At 29.1% G+C, this 19,756-nt stretch overlaps 3 protein-coding genes across 3 annotated transcripts; 2 read left to right on the top strand and 1 right to left on the bottom strand.

Annotated features, from left to right (window-relative positions):
* The first annotated feature begins 1,924 nt into the window (after positions 1 to 1,924).
* Positions 1,925 to 3,298, top strand: LOC124934681 (putative pentatricopeptide repeat-containing protein At4g17915). The gene has a single exon (XM_047475201.1). It carries the CDS (start codon positions 1,925 to 1,927, stop codon positions 3,296 to 3,298), a length of 1,374 nt encoding a protein of 457 aa, XP_047331157.1.
* A 6,054-nt stretch (positions 3,299 to 9,352) lies between these two features.
* LOC124936114 (zinc transporter 8-like) lies at positions 9,353 to 11,595 on the top strand. The gene is made up of 3 exons (XM_047476576.1): positions 9,353 to 10,006; positions 11,000 to 11,149; positions 11,238 to 11,595. The coding sequence occupies exons 1-3, from the start codon at positions 9,377 to 9,379 to the stop codon at positions 11,541 to 11,543; spliced, it is 1,086 nt and encodes a 361-aa protein (XP_047332532.1). The 5' UTR covers positions 9,353 to 9,376; the 3' UTR covers positions 11,544 to 11,595.
* Positions 11,596 to 15,834: 4,239 nt separating this feature from the next.
* LOC124935722 (pentatricopeptide repeat-containing protein At1g80150, mitochondrial) lies at positions 15,835 to 19,414 on the bottom strand. Its single transcript, XM_047476140.1, has 3 exons — positions 19,141 to 19,414; positions 17,507 to 18,982; positions 15,835 to 16,392 (listed from the first exon to the last, which is right to left on the bottom strand). The coding sequence occupies exon 2, from the start codon at positions 18,945 to 18,947 to the stop codon at positions 17,745 to 17,747; it is 1,203 nt and encodes a 400-aa protein (XP_047332096.1). The 5' UTR covers positions 18,948 to 18,982; positions 19,141 to 19,414; the 3' UTR covers positions 15,835 to 16,392; positions 17,507 to 17,744.
* Between the last annotated feature and the right edge of the window lie 342 nt (positions 19,415 to 19,756).

Genomic DNA, 19,756 nt, shown 5'->3' on the forward strand with positions numbered 1-19,756 from the left:
CACAAAAACATATTTCATTCAAATATTATTTTTGCAAATTTGAAATATGTGATAATTCACATTAAAAAATAAAAAAGAAATTAATAGAACAAAAAACTAAAATTTTGAATAAAAATACTATATTTGCAAAATTTTATTTCAATCTAAAAAACATTATAAAAGAAAATAATTTATAATAAATGTGAGATTAGATGACTTCACACAATATTAAAAAAAATGAAACAAATAAAAGAATAACATGTATGCACACAATATTAAAATTTCACTAACTTATATGTTTATATTGATAGTGTATAACAATTATGATAATATGAAATTCATGTCAAACACAATATAATTTTAAATGATTATTATTTTTTTATAATTCATGTATAAAGTTATAAATAAAAAATAGATTTTAAATGTGCCATTATTTTATATGACAAAATTTAGTTAAGGTGAAAATATATGTTTATTGTATTTAATTAAGTTTTTTTTAATTATTGAATATATAGGATTAAAATCTATGTTTATTGTATATTCAAATTTTCTTTTATGTCTTTATTGTTTTGAATATATATTTATGCCGTTTGTTACGTATGACGGGAGAATCCTAATAGTTATTTTCAGTAAAGATAATAAATATATAAATTGTTGTAAATATTATATAAAAAAAAGGAGAAATTATTGTAATAGGGGATTTGAGTGAGGTAATAAATAGAGCTAACATTCAGATTAGTCGAAAAAATAATAAAATTTATTTCCTTTAATTTCTCTCGTTTTCGCACTTATTCAATTAAGTGATTCTCTCTTTTATCATTTCCCTAATTTATCTCCAATATTACTCCTCTAAATAAAATATAATATAATATAAACCAATTAGTATATTGATTTGGACTTGATATGTAACTGATTGTAAATTGTAAATCAAATATTTTATTTATTTATTTCTTAATTTATTATATAAATTGGAATGATGTAATTCATTCATTCAAAAATCAATACATTCATCCCTTCATCATATCGTCTAGGAAGTATTCTTCCATTATCAGCCAAAGTTCATTCTCCAAGTCGACGGATTATCCAGGTACTTATTTTTCTTTTTATGAAATTTAGTCTTTAAACTAGATGTGAACAAAAAATAAATATATCATATTCACATTATATTTACCTAATTCATAATATTCATTAATATGGTTCATGAGATGAGTATAAATTGAGTAATTCAAATTTAATTTACTTTTTTTTAGATAAATTATATTTATCTAATTTATTTTCTGTTTATAAATATTAATACGATTGTGACCCATTTAACATGTTTTGAATATATGTATCACTAATTGATTAACATATTTTTTGTGACACCATTTAACTTGATTAACACATATTTGACTAGTTGAACTTGTTCTTGATATGTGGAATCAGTCTAATAAATTAACATTTTTTTATTACATATGAAAAATAAATTAATAAGTTAAAAATATACTTTTTTAATTATAATCAAAATAGTAGTTTATTTATTTTTTTATATAATATAACTAATATGATTAACATTAATTAATTAATATTATTTTATAAAGTATAAAATAATTTAAGTTAAATATATTATTTAAAATAAATAATAAGAAAAAAAAAACTGATTTCAAATTTGAAGATTTTCAAATTTATTTGAGTTGAATTTGATTGTATATATATATGGTCACCCTAGTCTTGGTTAGGATTAGTTATTTATTTAGCAATATTTAATTTAGTTAAATAAATCATGTGACTTAGTCATTTAAACATGTGTATTTTTTAATTGGGTTAAGGACCATTTCTTAATTATATAAGTAATTTAGTTTAAGGAATATTTGAATTCTTACTATTTATTTGAAACCACATTTCATTACTTTAATTTCAGGTTTGATTTTGGATTTAGAACTTCTAAAAGAAAAGTTAAAGAAGGATGGTTTCCAAAAATTCAACCAAGTTATTAAATATAAGTGTAGCTTCTTTTTGTAAGAGTAACCAGTTGAAGAAAGCCGAAATTGCTATAAAAGATGGTATTCAATCAGGTGTATTACCCGATGTTGTTACTTATAATACCTTAATTTCTCCATATTGTCGTATTGTCGGATTTGATGCTGCTTTTTCAGTTATTTCTAGAATGAAAAATGTTGGAATTGAAGCAGACCGTTTTACCTATACCGCATTGATGACTTGTGCGAACACTCATTGCTTGTTTGAGACAACTATGAAATTGTTCGATAAAATGGTCACGAGAAATATCAAACCAAATGTTTGGTCTTACAACAACTTGATTCATTGTTATTTCAAATCAGGAAATCCAAAGGAAGCTATCAAGGTATTTAATGACATAATTGATCCTTGTCCAACAACTTTTAATATAATGATTAATGGATTATTCAACAGCGGTTATCCAACCAACGCATTCATTTTCTTTAGGAATTTGCAATGTCGTGGTTTTGTCCCACAATTATCTACTTTCAACATTCTTATTAACGGTCTTTGCAAATCAGACATGCTAGATTCCGCAACAAGAATTTTATCGGAGCTTGAGGAATCAGGTCATAAGTCAAATGAGATAACTTACACGACGATAATGAAATATTGTTTTAATTCTCGAAAGTATGAAAAAGGGTTTGAGATATTTTACGAGATGAGAGATTTAGGTTACGCATTCGACTCGTTTGGATATTGCACGGTTATTGGTGCTTTGGTTAAGATTGGTAGATTAAACGAGGCTAATAAATATGCTGAAGAGATGTTGAGAAACAAGGTTAAGCTGGATTTAGTGTGTTACAACACATTGATTAATCTATCATTTAAACGAGGGAAATTTGAGGAAGTTGATAAATTATTAAAAGACCTTGAGAAGGCCGGTTTTGCACCTGATAAGTACACCGATGCGACAATAATCGATGGATTTCTCAATTCGGGTGATTTTGATAAGGCTAAAAAGCTTTTGGATAAGGGTCAAATTGGTTTAGATTTTAACATTGTGGCTTTCAATAGTTACTTAAACGCTTTGGCTAAGAATGGAGATCTTAATGGTGCGATGACGATGGCTTTCAATTCGAGTGGTTTTAGGGATTCATATACGTTTTCTTCTTTGGTGCATCATCTTTGTAAGTTTAGAAGATATAATAAAGCATTTATGTTACTTCAAGCTTATGTAAGATTCGGCGGAAAGATTCTTTTGTCAGCTCAAAGAGCCGTTTTTAATGGACTTCGAGATTCAGGGTTAATAAACGAAGCTAATGAAGTTTATAAGATAATTCAATCATCGAAGTCGAATGACATGGACGTATACGAGTGAAGGTGTCAACCATTCAATCAAGTTAACAGGTAACTTTTGATACACAAGTTTATTTTAATTGAATTAGTGAAAGTTCTCACAATGACTTTTGTAGTTTTCTTTTATCTTTCTTTTCTTCAATTCATTAATTTAGAAGTGTTACATGGTTTATTGATCAATTTTAGGTTTTGACAATTTCTAGTCTTAAACTTAGATGAAAAAAGTAAACTTAAATGTTTGAAAAATAATTTGTGGCATTGATTAAGTTCATGAGAGGTGCAAAGTATGGACACATTACAAAAGGGACCCTTTCAAAGTCTAATTCCATAAATAAAGGCATACAAATTCTTCAATGAGATTAGATTAATTATTATTATTTTTATTGATAAATTAAGATATTTTAATTAATTATTTGTTTACCAATACTTAAACAATTAGGATCCTAATTATATTCCTGAATTATTTCAACTTATTTTTAGTTTACTCTACCATATGTTTGGAAAACTAAATGTGTTCGTGAATGTACTAAAAATTATTTTCAAAAAAAAAAAAGTGGTAGAGCAAAATCCTATTAAATCTTTTTCTGACAATTTTTTTTTTTTAAAATGGCCATTTGTTAGGTTGACTAAATCATTTATAATAAAATAAATTCCAACATATAGATTAAGAGATAAAATCCAGTTTTTATTCAAAAATTCCAACATTTTATCAACCTTATCAACCATCCAATTAAATAATTTTATTATTTAAATATTAAAACTACTTATAATTTTATCCTCTTTCTCTAAACCATTATTCTCTCACTTACACCATATCTTTTAAACTCAAAGAGTAATTAATCTTTAAATTTTAAAACTAATTTTTTCCTAGTTTTTACTGAAAAGGATTTTTAAAATAAAACTAAGTAAAACCCAAAAAATAATTTCCACAAACAAGCCTAAGAATAGGTTTGAGAAATTTTTGTTTTGGGTTTTTTTCAATTTTGATAAATAATTTAAAAAAAAAAACAATTTTTAGGTTAATATACCAAAATACTTGTATATATATATATTTGTTTTTCTTATATGCAGTTAATAAAGTAATTTTAAAATTTTAATATATAAAAAGAATGATTAGATGTATGAAAGATTAAATTTAGGTAAATATTTTTTTAAAATTCCTAAAATCCAAAAAAAAAAAACAATTAAGTTAAATTATAATATAATATTAATTTTAATAGTGGAAGTGCTGAAATTGAGGCAATTAATACCATATATAAATTTAGACGGCACAATTGCCGATAATTTTGTTTTATTATAAAAAAAAATTAAAGAAAATGCATTAATTAATTGTTGGTGGTTCTTTTCCTTATTTAATTTATCCGACTATCATGTCAACATTTTATCTGTCATATAGTAAAAGTTGTTTGTTTTATGGAGTTATTATAACAACACTAAAATAAAATTATATTTCGGATTTAAAATCACAAATAAAATATTTAAATAACCAATAACAATTAAATACTAATAATAATATTAGTAACATGATTCAATAAAAACACAGTTTAAAAAATAAGATAACTTAATTAATTAAGCATAAGTTAACCACCTCATACAAATTCCAAACAAGGCTGGACAATCAATATTTATTATTTAAATATTAATGTTTTTAATTCAGTGCATGGAGGATGAAGAAGAATGTTGACACATATGTTGACATGAAGTTACAACATAAAATATTGAATTTAAATAAAACAAAAACCTAATAATAAGAGCTTGTTTGATTTTGTGTTATTTGAGATTTTTTGAAATTAATATTATTTAATAAAAAATTAGTTATTTGAATTATTATAATATATTTTTATATTTATAATTTATAAAATATTTTTATATTTAATTGATAAATTAAATTTAAATAATTAATTAAATTAAATATTATCTTTGTTATAAAAACCTATAAAAATTAACATTACTAGTAGAAATCTGATAACTAATAGAGCAACATAAGTCTTTGGAAGAAATCATACCAAGGTTTAGTTGGAAGAGATCGATTTGCGCAGCCATCGTTCATTGTTGTCGTCAAACCAATACTCTCACCGTCAAGGCGTCGACGATCAACTTTGGCGGTTCGATGTTCCTTAAAAGGTTAGAAAGAGCTTTTTAGATTTGTAGTCGTAGAGAGGAAGATGAAGATTAGAGCAAATTTTTGTGGCGGATCAGATAAGCCTTGTAATCATTTTTCATTCCACGTTTTGACGAGGAATTGATGAATAATGAGTTTTGGGAAATGAAAACTCACCCGATTTATCGAAGAATTGATGAATAATGAATTTTGGGTATTGATTTAACTTTTGTGGAGTTATATCACCAACCAAACATAATGTTATGAATCCTTTTTCCCATTCTAGACCCCTACACCCACTTATCAAGCACCCACTAATAGAAAGACCAAAAACAAATTATTTGTGAAAATCAAGAATTGTTTAATTGAAAATTAATAATTAATAAAGACTAGGTTATCTTTTAAATAATTTTAAAAAAAAAAAATTTACTTTTTACTTCTTTTTATAATTATATCATTCTTTCAATGTGTTAATTAAAATAATAAAATACTTTTTGTTTATTTTATAAAAAGATACAGATTAATTTTATTAAAATTAATTTTATTTTTTCAAAATCTTTGTTAAAACATATTATTTAGTTGATTGAAGGGAAAATTTGACAATTTTCTTTTTTTTGGGACGATTTTCCCCATTTGTTCCACATTCACTAGACGCAGCCGACATTCGCGAGACGCAACCTGCAATCGTTAGACGAAAAAAACAATTTCGTCTTGCGATGTCCGGTTGCGTCTCACAACGGGGACATTTTCGTCTAAAAAAATAAAGGTGTCAACAACGCATTTAATTTTATGCACTAGTCAAAAAATCAAATATGATCGTCTTTAAGATTATTTAGTCAAATTTCCCAACCGAAGAAGCTTTGGAGAGCTATTTGATGTTTCCTTTTTTTTTTAGATTTTACTTATTTATTTTTAATAATCTAATTATTTAATTTCATTTAAAATATTAAAATATTTTTATTTTATTTTTATAAATATAAAAATATTATAATAATTTAACAAATTAAAAATGTAATAAACTTTTTTTCATAAAAAATGATGCACATCATTCTTTTTCTTATTCCCCTCCCACAAAATTCTTCTGTCTATCAGTCTTAAAAAAGAAAAAAATATAAATTATTTTTTTGGAAATTACAAAAGAACTAACATTACACCCCACACCACAGTTATGGCACCGCTTAAACTTAAAACGCTTCTAAATGAAATCGAACTTGTGACATTTCGATCTTTTAAACCGACTCTTACTATCTTGATGGATAAACCCAAAATATTTTGTTCAAATCAAAAAGTTAATAGTGACATATAGTTGAATTGCATTGTTTGATATCATTTTTATTAATTTTTTTTTCCAAAACTCAACCATCTCTTCTCCATTGTTTTTTATAGAATATTCTAAACATTAAATTTAAGTGTAGAAGGGTAAAGAAGATTGGTAAAAGATGCCAAAAGGTAAAATGGTTTTGGATCATATGTCCCATGTTCTAATATGCGTTATTGTTCTATTATGGTTTGGAGGTGTAGCTATTAAGGCTCATCTTCCTTTAAATTTTTATTCCAAAAATAACTTAACACAACCATCTGATTAATAATTTGAAAATTAAAAACGAAAATATGAGTTAAAATGTTTATCAATGAACGAACATAAATTTATATATCCTCAATAAGACCATTGCTTCACCGATTTTTCTAAGGAGACCTCCAGATCGTCAAAATATAACGTTGTGGAGTAAACGCATCGGTCGACCGCAATCACAAAACGTTTTACGGTTTATTTCAAACCAAATGATCGAGCAGAAGATAACCGTAATAGAAATTCATCGACTCAATCCAACGATGAATTTCTATCCATTTTTTCTAACAATCGACGATACATCAAACATAATTCTAAAGTTGCGAGAAGAAGATGTTGAAGAATAAAATACCTTATAAATGTTGACTTTGTCTCAAAATAGTTTTTTGGTTGCTTTGTGGGATAACTAAGTATTCTCTAGGCTTTTTTAAATACATTATAATTTCACTTTAATACTTTTGAGATTCATAAATCAATTAATTCAAGAAAATAAGTGTGGGGTTAAAAAAGTTTGGACAACTAATATTGATTTAATATTGTTTATCAATAGTGAATTGTTTGACAATAGAGAAATAAAAAAAATAAAAAAAAAGAGGTTTGATAAACCGGACTTATTAAGATTATTAAAAGTAGTTATAATGATTTAAGTGAGAGTTTCATGATAGGTTTCCTTTAATTCCAAAAAAATAATGACGTAAAATCATTATTTAATAAAACTATAAGTAAAAATAATAATTTATTTTTCATAAATAATGATTCAAGTGTTACATTTCATTTGGTGTAAAATCATTGAACATAATGAAAAGGGAAATTTAATATATATCTTTAATTTATAGGAAATATTCTCACGCTACTCATCTTTATACTTCCATTATTCCCTCTCTTTTGCATCATCCAAACATTATTAATGTAAATAAATACAAGTCCATTCATTTTCAAAGCAAAAATGAAAATTGTTCATTTTAACATTAGTAAGTTAACCAAAATTGTCAATAACTTAAATAATTAAATTACCCCTAAAAAATAATCAATTACAAATCATTTTGATATCTAAACAAATGATATTTTCTTTTTTTTTTCTTTTTTTAGGTTTATGTATATTAAAATTGAAAAAGAAAACGTTTAAACACAACGACAAAACATGACATGAAAATCTTAATTCATCGTGTTTTGGTTTAATCAGTATAGGGGTAATTTATTTAAATTAAATGAAAAGAAAGAGATTGCACTATTTAATAAAATAGAGTAATACAAAGAAAGTGAGCAATAATTACCCCCAACTTAAACTAATTAAGATCTTTTAGGCAAATGACTCATCCTAGCTATCCCTTTGGTTTGCCTAAATATTAATTAATTTGTTCATTTTAGGCCAGTGATTCATCCTAATTTTATAATATTTATGATAAATTTATACTTTTATGATTTGTGCCTTTATGTCACAGGTTTGAAACAAATGAAAGTTTAATGAGATTCTTTTTATAAATTCTTACAAATGTTCAATTAAGATGTTTTCCAAAACTTAAATTCAATTAATTCTTACAAATGTTCAAATATGAAGCGACTTTTTATGCTCATTTATATGACAAACAAAAATACTACTTTCATTCTAAGATTTTTTTAATAGAAATTGAACACAAAATAACAAAAAATTTATAGGCACAAATTGTATTTTGAGATTCGAAACATGGGTCATTTTCCCTCAAGTGGAGCTCAAACTTTAAATATAAATTGTGTCATATATGTTTAAACTATCACAATTTTAGTAATTTGATATTTTATCGTAATATTTTTCTTTTCTTAATTGATTTATGATATAGGTAAAAAAAGACATTCATTTACAAAAATTTTAAAACATTCAAATTGCAGTCAAAAGTTTGAACCCATATATCTATAAAAAAAAACTTTAATTGATGAGTTGTATATAAAGTTACGTCGTTTTAAAATTTAAAAATAAAAAATAAATACAAAATCTATCTCATACAAATTTTCTTAAATCTTTTTTAAGAACATACAAACTAAAATACGTAAATCTTAAAAATAAATACTAAATTCAAAAATATTTGTCAAACGTCTAGAAATATCGTTTCATTACCAACCTAAACAAATAATTAAAAATAACACATTAAAATAACATTAACCATTATATTCTATTTTAAAAAAAAATAACTAAAATTTTGATAGTTCAAATTTAATTTCGAGCACGATAATAATAACAATTTTGTTTTTTAAATGTGGATTTAAGTATTGCGATTTTAGTGAGCGGTGAAGATGAAATTAACTTTTTCCTTTCCAACTCAAAATTGATTTTTTCGTTTGTCTGGTGTGTGACAAGTCATAAGTCACAAACCCTAAACACCTTTAAATACCTGCAAATGTCATCCTTTCTTCTTCGCACATATTACAACTCTTTCTTCCTCTGCTTTGCAAAAATGGCGAATACCCACATCACAATTCTCCTCTTTCTCCTTCTTCCCGTCTTAATCGCCGGAGACTGTACCTGCGACACCCAAATATCCGCCGGAAACACAACCAAATCACTCAAATACAAACTAATCGCAATCGCCGCGATTCTCACCGCCGGCGCATTCGGCGTAAGTATACCCATCTTAGGAAGAAAGTTCGATGCTTTACGCCCCGAAAACGACATATTCTTCATGGTGAAAGCATTCGCCGCCGGAGTTATTCTCGCCACCGCTTTCATTCATATCCTTCCCGACGCCGTCGACAGTCTTACTTCGCCGTGCTTGAATGAGACTCCTTGGAAGAATTTTCCGTTTGCTGGATTCGTTGCGATGATGGGTTCGATTGGGACTTTGATGGTTGATTCTTTGGCGACTGGGTTTTATAAAAGGTGGCATTTTAAGAAAGGCGGCGTACGGCGGCAGATTGCTGATGAGGAGAGTGTTGCGGCGGCGGCGACGACCGGAAATCATCATGATGGTCATGTTCATGTCCATACTCATGCTAGTCATGGCCATGCTCATGGACCTTATGCCGCTCACTCCGATCAACAAGGCATGGCGAATTCCGATCTCATTCGCCATCGCATTGTATCTCAGGTATAAACTCGAAATTCGGTAGTTAAATTAGTATTTTGGTAGTTAAATTAGTTAACTGTGACAAAAATTATGTTTATTTTCTTAATGACCATTATATCCCTAATCTCACATTAAAAAAATCACTTAAAATATTCATTAATTATAAAAATAAAAATTATTAAAATAAAAAATTAATAAACATAACCCCTCCTCTAGGTAAGAGATAACAAAATATGGATATCATAACCTCTATGACTATGAGATCTTAGGTTTGAGATCGTCATATGACAAATTCCGTTATCAGGTTAAATTGGTTTAGTATGTTCACATGTTTACGGGTTATATGTTTAACCCGCGGATTAATCGCACTTCTAACTTTTAAAAGTAAATAAATTAATGAACCTAAAATGATAATAATATTTTTTAAAAATCTTAGGCCTTTTTCGTTTCAGGTTATTTAACTTGGAGGGAGAAAATAATGATTATGGGTGATGATTTTGAGAAAATGATTATGTTTTTTTGGTAAAAAGACTTAAAGGGTATTCATATATATAAATAAAATAAATAATAATAATTTAAAATAGAGGGTATTTTAGTATTTTGGTTAATGAATTGATTGATTTGATGAATGAGGAAGGAAATGATGTGATAATTGATTTTATTGAGTTATTTGAAAAATCTGAATAAAAATATGGCTTTAATTTCGAAAATTAAAATTATTTAGTAATGGGGTAATGTAAATATAGTTTATTAAATATAGACAAATAAATAAAATAGTAAATATTAGAATCTAAAAGACGTCAAAGCAAAGTTGACTTTAATGACATGCAAATAGAATCTTTTTGGACTGTCTTTTTCTTGGAATTAGAATCATTATTTAAAATAATATTAAAATCTTCTATTTAATAATTGAAACAAAGAAATAACACTTATTAAACTATGCCATGATATGAAATAAAGATGCTATTTTTATTTATTTTTCAAAATAAATTGATGGTTTATTGAATAAATTAGGTTTTGGAAGTGGGTATTGTGGTTCATTCGGTCATAATTGGGATCTCACTTGGAACATCTCAAAGTCCAACCGTGATTAAACCTCTTTTAGCGGCTCTTACATTTCATCAATTTTTCGAGGGTATGGGACTCGGTGCTTGTATTTCTCAGGTATAAAAACGCGACAATCTTTATAATTCTTGCATTTCAATTTTTGTAAGAAAACCAAATGTAACAATCATTTTTCTTGTGGGTGAAGGCACAATTCAAGTCATGTTCAATGGCTACAATGGCGGTTTTCTTCTCCCTCACGACTCCGATAGGAATCATGATAGGAATTGGTGTTTCGGGGGTTTACAATGAGGGAAGTTCGACAGCTCTTATCGTGCAAGGGATATTTGACTCTGCATCGTCGGGAATCTTAATTTATATGGCGCTTGTGGATTTGTTAGCGGCGGATTTCATGAATCCTAGGGTTCAAAATAATGGAAGGCTTCAACTTGGAACAAATATATCACTTTTAATTGGAGCTGGTTGTATGGCTGTTTTGGCAAAATGGAATTAAATATTAATTTTGTATGTCTAATTCCTTTTAATCTATAGTTCTAGATCTTCCACAATTTTGCATGTAACCCACCCTTGAAACAACTAATATGGAATAATTAAATTACTTTTAACTAATGTTATTCTTAAGATTAGAATTTCCACTTATAATGCTGTAAATTGTTGACATTAAAAGTTTTTTAAAAAAATTACCCATCAAATATGAAAAGTAATTTATGATCATATTAAAAAAAATAAAAGCACAGGTGTTGAGAGATGAACATTGTTAGGCCTATTTTGGTTTGGATACAATTTTTCATGTAATAAAAAAAAATCAATTAGTAACATATATAATTATAAATATTAATAATGATATATCAAGAAAATTATATTTTATTTTTTTCATATTAGTTTTTATCATAAAAAACTCATCCTTTATGCATATCATAAGTCATAACAAACAAATTCATACAAATATCTTTATTCTATTTTGATAAGTTTTTATCATCAAAGGTGGTTGAAGGGTCAAATGTGATGTCATTGTCGCATTGAAAATTCATGTTAACAAAAAGTTTTAGGCCTACATGCTATTGAAATTTCATTTTCAAATATTCGTCTTTAAATCTTAATAACAAGAAATTTGAACCAAGTAATTTATTCGCATAATTTTGATTGAAAACACACCAAATTGAAGTGAGACGTGATAACTTCCTCTCGAAATTAGTCATCCGAAAACACCCCGGTTACAAAGAAATAAAAAACAATATGGCGTTCAATTTGCAGATTAAACCTAATTTATAATACAATTGTAATTTGTTCAATTTACTTAATATCTAAAACCCAATAATATGCCATTTTGTTTTGATCTCAACCTTATCTTTTCTACTTTTAAGGATGAATAAAATATCTCATATCTTCTTGGAGTTCTATCTATTGATGTAAATGACATGCTCAAATTATCATAAGAATCAATTTGGAATACAAAACATGTGCCTTTTTAGTTGTTTATAATGTTTTTTTTTTTAGAAATAAAGCATTTCAAAATTAAATGAAATTTTAAATTCTCTAGCATTCTTGTTCTTATATTAAAGAAAAAAGAAAAAAAAAAAAAAGCATTGACCTGGTAAACGAACATACATTGATCCTAGAAAGTGGACATTACAAGTTGATCAGAAAGATGAGATGGATGGTAGGACATATGACAAATTCACATGCATATATAAATGTTTTACTTTTTAGTTCTTCATATATAATAAAATAAACCCAAAATTCATTTTACACATTTAAAAACATTTTTTTACAAATATCTTGTCGTAGGCTTGATTTAGATGAAATAATATTTCAAAATATAACTTAATTCGATATATATTCAAAAAATTGTTGATAATTCTCGATCAAATCTATATTCAAAGACCTATAAGTGTTTCCAAATGGGCATATAACTTATTTCAATTATAACTTATTTCAATAAAAAAAAAACATGTAATAACATCAACAATGGATGATAGAAACAAAAGTTGAAGGGGGATTCCAAATCAAGCCATACAACTCTTAGAATTAAGCTTGGTTTTGTTTGTTTGTTTTAGGGTTCTAATAATAGAACACAGAATTCAAGATTCTTTTATATTATAGAATCCATTCCCCACTAGTCTTGCACCCCACACCTAAAAACCCTAACAAGCCACTACTTTATGAAAGAAACAAAGAAAGAAATGAAAAAGAGTATATTCTCAGTGTTCTTTCTTTAGTCCTCAACCATTCACTAGTAGTAGAAAAAGTAAAATGTGGGTTCAGCTTTAATCCAATGACTAGAGAACAATAGAAGAAAGATAGATTCATAGCCATTCTAAAAGCTATCTATATTCTTAAACAGGAAAATAAAGAATGATTGGTTAGTTCATTCAGACCATTATTATCATCTTAATATAATCTAGTAGCCAGCTTTTCTTCCTTTAGAATCTGATACTTCAAAACATAACAACTCAAATAGCTTTCAAATACTCCAATCATGGAAAGTTCATTAGTCTATTATTTCATCTGTCTAAGACATTTCATCTTCCAGTAGATAACTACCAACATATTCCAAATAAGTGAAGATGAAACTTGGAAGGATATTATTCAAAGCTGTTTGGCACTCGTTCATACTTGGAAATGTGTTTCAAATACGTTTCAAAAGTGGCTCCTTTGGTGGAAAGTGATGGAGAAGAATAGTTGTTTGGTTTGGTGGTTCAAAGAAACCATGATTTTTTTGTTTGAATGTTTGGAAATGGTTTGTGTTTTCAATGTCTTTACTCTTTTATGTAAAGACTCTTGGGTTTATTTTTTTAATAAATGGTTCGCCATTTTCCATCAAAATAATATACACAAAAGCCTCTTCTGTAGGCTAATGAGTCATTTGATGTAAGCCCACTTAGATATTTGAGAGTGGGTATAATAGTAAAGGTAAAAAGAATAGGGTTAGGATATGATATGGCATGAAAAGTGTGAATGAGTCTGTATTCTCATCCCCATCTTCTCTGGGTCTTATCTCCTCTAATGGACGTCTCTTAATCACATACCCTTCTACAATTGTAAACCCTAATCTCTATTCTACATTTGGAGTATAATATTATAACCATTACACAAGGTCTTGACTGATCACGGCTTTTATTTGATCCTCCTTGATGGGGATTTTGTTTAGGATTTGTTTGGCACATAGGACCCTTTCTATAGGTTTATCTTGTGTGGGCACGTTCGTTGGGTAGCTTATTTATTAAAAAGGCAAAGATTTGAAGCTTGAAATATTGTATTGCATCATCATGTTTCTTAAGAATATGAGTGAACGGTGTAAGTCTGCATTAAAAATTACCTTAAAAGCATTGCCCACAAAGTTCACTCTGAAGCATCACATCTTTCTCTTCAGCATTATATTTTCCTCTCTAGAAAACAAAACAAGAAAACGGTTAGTCATAAAATAAAATATGGAAACAAAACCTAAAAGATAAAGTCTGTTTGTACAGCCAATTAGCAGTAAATTAGAAAATTGTAGAAAAGAGTTATCAATGGTTTAGTACTTTAATATATTTTCTTACAAGAGTAACTTTCAAAATTGACATCATTAGGGAAGACCAAAATAGAATCATGAAGAAGGAATGTTTGTTTTACAAATAGCATGGATTGGATTCATTTATGTGGAGGCTTAGAATAGAAATTAATGTCCTTGCTTGTTTTTGTTTCCAATTGCAAATAAGGGGAAAATGATCAGTTATGTCTTTCACTTCTTGTTTATGCTCATTCACTCCATCTATAGATCTCTGTCTTTCTACAATCATAATTAGGCCAGTAAATGAACACAAAGAGACTAAAATGAACTGACCAGTACTTTAACAAGACCCGTGCTCTGAGGAATGACAGCTTCAATGGTCTCAGCAAGCTTCAGTCTCCAGCAACCGCTCTCATCCTATCGTATGCTTCTCCAGGACAACCAGATTCAATCAAAACCATTAATGAAGATATTTAGATCTCAACCTATTAAATTGGAAAATCATTTCAGAATTGGATGTTAGTTTAAAGATCAATTTTTTTAACAACTCAGTCAATGTACGAAAAAAGAGTAAGGAAGAATGGAGGAAAGATGATTCTACCTTGTTTCCGGCACGAGTGAAGCGAAGCTCTTCATCATGTTTGCAGGAGGCGATGGTGAGAAAGCTATCAGCTCCTTGGCCTCTCTATGCCCCCAGAAAACGTGTTTCTATCTCTCTTTCTCTGTGCAAAACAAAAGGTTTGCTGCTTTTCCACTCTCCCTTTGCCAGTGGAGCCCTTAATCGTAATTTTCTTTTATTTTGGCTATTTGTATCTTGGTAGTACATGTTTAAGTGGTATTTTGTATATAGTTTTTCAACCAACAGTTTTAACTGAAGTGCTATTATTTGAAGGCAGTAAGTAATCTTTTTGATCTGTGGCTGAGTTAATGAATAGATCTACCAGTTGTTTGATTCTCCTAAGTTGGATGAACAGAAATAATGACCATTGGGGGAGAAGGCAACCAACAAACTGTGCAGAACTTGCGTGTTGATTCTAGTTCAACTTAAATCACATAAAATGGGGCTTATAGAATATTAGGTGTTCTTGTTTCGTCGTCGGAACACTTTGTTTCCAGTACATGGATAAATACATCTTTCTAGACATTTATAGCCTGAGCCACCATTAGCTTACAATCCTTGGAGAATATCTGAATATGTACATCGGTCTTAAGATTCATTTACTTGCTTTGCTACTGATTCTTGTTTAGATTTAATGTAAACATCTTACAGGTATTAACCTTCCAAAACAAATAAAGTAATAACAGATTCATTCAAATTGACTAAATTTCCAATAGATCAACAAAAACAACAGTTAGGAAAGACGTGTCTACTTCCCTGCAAGGACACACCCACTCCCTCAACCTTTTTCCTACTCTCTAAATAAATCTACTATAGAATGAAAGGAAAAGGGTTACTTTTCCCCTTTGTTGCGATTTCTGCAGAAAATATGGCAGAAAAATAAATACTCCACGTAACAAGTGGGTTTCTTTCATATATAAAAAGGAAATAAGCCGGTGACAAAGTTATTGCACCACTTTCTTTTGGAATTGAAGAAAATGAGCACCTTTGAGAGCCTAAGACTGAGTGCTATTGAGCATAGACATCAAACTTACAGTATTCATTTGGACTAGGTGGCCTTTATCTGATCAACATGAGATCATTCTTGGTGTATTTATGTACAATGTCTAGCTCCTTGGAAAATCTGATCATGGTTAGTTCTGCTTCCTTGATTAGCAGCTCTTAAAAGATTGGCATCCATAAGTTCTTGTGTGTACTATGTCAAAGGATGTGAAAGAGATGGAACATTACCTGCAACAGTGAGAAAAGGAACATATAGCAAATCAGAAACACTAACTTCGTGTCTAATGGAATTGCTCAGGAAAAGCAAACATGCTCAAGCTGACAAAGAATTTAAGCTAAGTAGAAGAGAAATATCAAGTATAAAATACAATGAAACTTATTTGTTCTGCACATAGAAAGTTTTACCCATCGAAATAAATAAAAAGATAACACTGTCAAACATGAATATTCTCGCACAAAAAGAAATTCACAAAAAAAATGTGGAGAAAATAGGAGTTCCCAGAAATCAACCAAAGTAGAAGCAACCAAACACAATAAAGTTGATAAGACTAATGTAGAAGCTAGTATAACTAGCTCTTTCATGACCATCTATTCTATCAATGGATTGCGAATTTGCGACATCGAGAAAAACGGAAAGAATGAGAAGAAAACGTGTTCACACACTATAATTTCAATGTGAAATCAACCCTTCCAAATATCCTTGAGTTGAACATCCCAGTTCACAAACTTCATTCATATTGCAAGGAAGAAAAATCTACATTGAAATGTGAGCATGTGTCAACTAATTTTGTCTGCACCATCCTTCAAATTGTTCTACGTCCCCCCTCTCCCCTACAATAGCTTAGAGTAGTAGCTAGTGCAATGATATGGTATGATGATTTCTCTTACAGATCCAAAAAAAAAGAAACTAAACTTAATGAATGAAGAAAATATATACTACAAGAGCAAAAAAACACCATGGAAATTACATGCAATCTGAATAATGATGTTAAATCATATAGACCTAGCAACAAACTAGAGGCAGATTAGCTTAATGAATCATTCATAGCTCACTGAATTTTTTTATTATCTCAAATAGCTCACTTCATAATAATAACTATAACCCTGTCTAGAATTCACTTTTCCCTTAGTAACCTCATTGATGCCTTCAAACCCACCAATAGATGGAGAATATTTTGTGGAAAGTATTATAAGTATTCTAATGGAGGGACCTATTTGAGCCTTTTTGTGTGAGTTCAATAGGCTATTTAACATTTTTCAAAGAAATTGTATCATGAAACTTTTGTTTCTCCTTTAATTTAAAATGGGTGTGAAGTAGAAGAGAGATTAGAAAATGACTTACAAGAACTGTCTTCCTTTTGCTCAAGATGTGTTCTTAATGATGCACTTATCAAAGGGCACATATTCTGTAAAGAATTACCATCTCCAGTTGACCCTCCATAAAAAAATGCAAACAATGCCGTCGTTGAACAGTTCCACATTCTAGAACCCATTAATTAATTAAATGAAACCAATAGTTGCTCCTCTTGAGTGCTTCATAACGAGATATCTGAATCCATATTCTACATCTATGATTCTAATCAACTCTTAGACAAAATTGATTGCAATGCATCTAGTTGCTCCATTGGAAAAGGAGGTACTCTTGTTCCAGCCAACTTAAATAAAGTTTTGGCCTTATCCAGCTCTCCTTTCTTCCTCAGGCCTTCAAGAAGGCTAAAAATTGTGTCCACATTAGGAAACCAGTTCTTTTTCATACTATCTGTACACATCTTGTATGCCATATCAAAGTCTTCCTCTTTACATGCATAGTGAACCATTGTCTGATAAATCTTAAGATTGGGTTTGTAACCTTTGGAGTGTAAAGCTGAATAAACCCTCTTGGCCATTTCAAGACTCCGAGCTCTGCAAAAGCCTTTTATAACTAAATTATATGTAACTAGATCAGGAAGTATCCCAATATACCACATCAAACTCAATAAACTGTTTGCTTGCCATGCTCTTCCTTTGCTCACTAAATACTGAATTCTAACGTTAAAGGTTGCAAGATTAGGTAAGCAACCCATTTGCACCATAAGATTCCACAACCCATTGCCAATTTCACAACTATTCATCTTGTAGGCTGCCGACATGAGAGTCGTATATGTATAAACATCAGGTTTTATTCCACATTTTTCCATCTCTGTCATTATCAAGTAAGCCTTGTCTAATAAACTCATGTCACAGAATACCTTAACAACAATGTTAACTGATAATATATCAATTTGAATATCAAGCTTGAATGGAACCTCAGACAGAAATGATTGGAGAGCTTCTAAATCCCGTGATTGTGACAAAACCTTTAAAGCAGCATTAAATGACTTGACAGTCCTAGAACATCCATATAAATGCATATTATAGAAAGTATCAATAGCATGCTTAATCATTCCAGCACTTCCATATAACATTATAATCCGAATGACAAACCCTTCACGTCTACCTTGTGGAAGAGCCTTCTGTTGCTCAAGCAGGTCTTCAATGTAATCAAACCTTCGTGCACCAGATAACCGAGAAACAGTGTCCTCAAATGCAAATCGATTTTCAACAACAAGACGATTAATTGCATTAGCTTTAAACAGATGAAACAACTTATCCGGGTCTCTCTCTTTTTTAAGCTTAATAAGAGCAGGCTCCTCTATATTCTTCAAGGTTTGTTGGACATTACTGGGAACAGAAGAGCCTGCTATCTTAGTTGTTGCATCTAAGGATGTGGCTCCGTATCTGCGAATCAGTCGCAGAGATAGCATGTTATCTTAGATCTTCCCTTCAGATTGAAACCTGCCTGTCAATTCAGAAAACAAATGAATGGTTTCAGATATGAAATGACATGGGTTTAGAACTAAACCAAGAATGGTTCATAACCCAACATAGAAATAAGAAATGAATGAATGGGCAATTGAAATGGTGGGTAAGTAAGAACCTAAGAAGTAAAGACGAGACCTGAACATATTGGAGGTATAATGATGATAAAGCAAACGTCTTGCAGTTGTTCGATGCAATTGGTGGAGAAAGAAGCAAGACCCGCCGCCGGTTTCTCTGTCTTTCTCTCTTCCCACTCTCCGGTTCTGTATAAAGAAGTCGGCGGTGATGAACGCAGGAAGGAAGAGAGATGGGAAAGAAGGGCGAGACCGTCTTGACGGCGGCATAAGAAACTAGAAACTGCGATTTGAAACGAAAATAAAAATTAAAAAATATTGAAAGGAAGAAATCTCATTTTGCCTACTGAATTTATCTTAAAGTTTCAATTTATTGACTATAAGTATACTTGGTTTATTATGTCTATCTAACTTGCAAAATGGCACAATTATCCATCCTCATCAAATATATTTATTAAAAAAATTGGCTTAGCCATAAATACTTTTCTAGGCTCATTTGTAAACATTTTTTAAAATTCTGATTGATTTATTTGGTTAGGTCTGGATTTATTGAAATAAATATTGTTTATTTAAAAATGTTGATTTGTGGGAATTTTGAGGACAATATTTTTATTTTATTTTTAGTAAAATAATTAAGAGGTGAATTTTGTGGCATTATGAAGAAAAAAAAGTTTGCATTA

The sequence above is a fragment of the Impatiens glandulifera genome, chromosome 4 (genome assembly GCF_907164915.1).
Source record: "Impatiens glandulifera chromosome 4, dImpGla2.1, whole genome shotgun sequence".
NCBI classification, from domain to species: Eukaryota; Viridiplantae; Streptophyta; class Magnoliopsida; order Ericales; family Balsaminaceae; genus Impatiens; species Impatiens glandulifera.

What these genes read in the sequence shown, in the direction of transcription:
- LOC124934681 (XM_047475201.1), top strand. Translation starts at nt 1,925, where the DNA reads ATGGTTTCCAAAAATTCAACCAAGTTATTAAATATAAGTGTAGCTTCT.
- LOC124936114 (XM_047476576.1), top strand. Translation starts at nt 9,377, where the DNA reads ATGGCGAATACCCACATCACAATTCTCCTCTTTCTCCTTCTTCCCGTC. An exon ending in GCCATCGCATTGTATCTCAG is followed by an intron (nt 10,007 to 10,999) that starts GTATAAACTCGA and finishes TGAATAAATTAG; the next exon opens with GTTTTGGAAGTGGGTATTGT. An exon ending in TCGGTGCTTGTATTTCTCAG is followed by an intron (nt 11,150 to 11,237) that starts GTATAAAAACGC and finishes TTGTGGGTGAAG; the next exon opens with GCACAATTCAAGTCATGTTC.
- LOC124935722 (XM_047476140.1), bottom strand. Translation starts at nt 18,947, where the DNA reads ATGCTATCTCTGCGACTGATTCGCAGATACGGAGCCACATCCTTAGAT.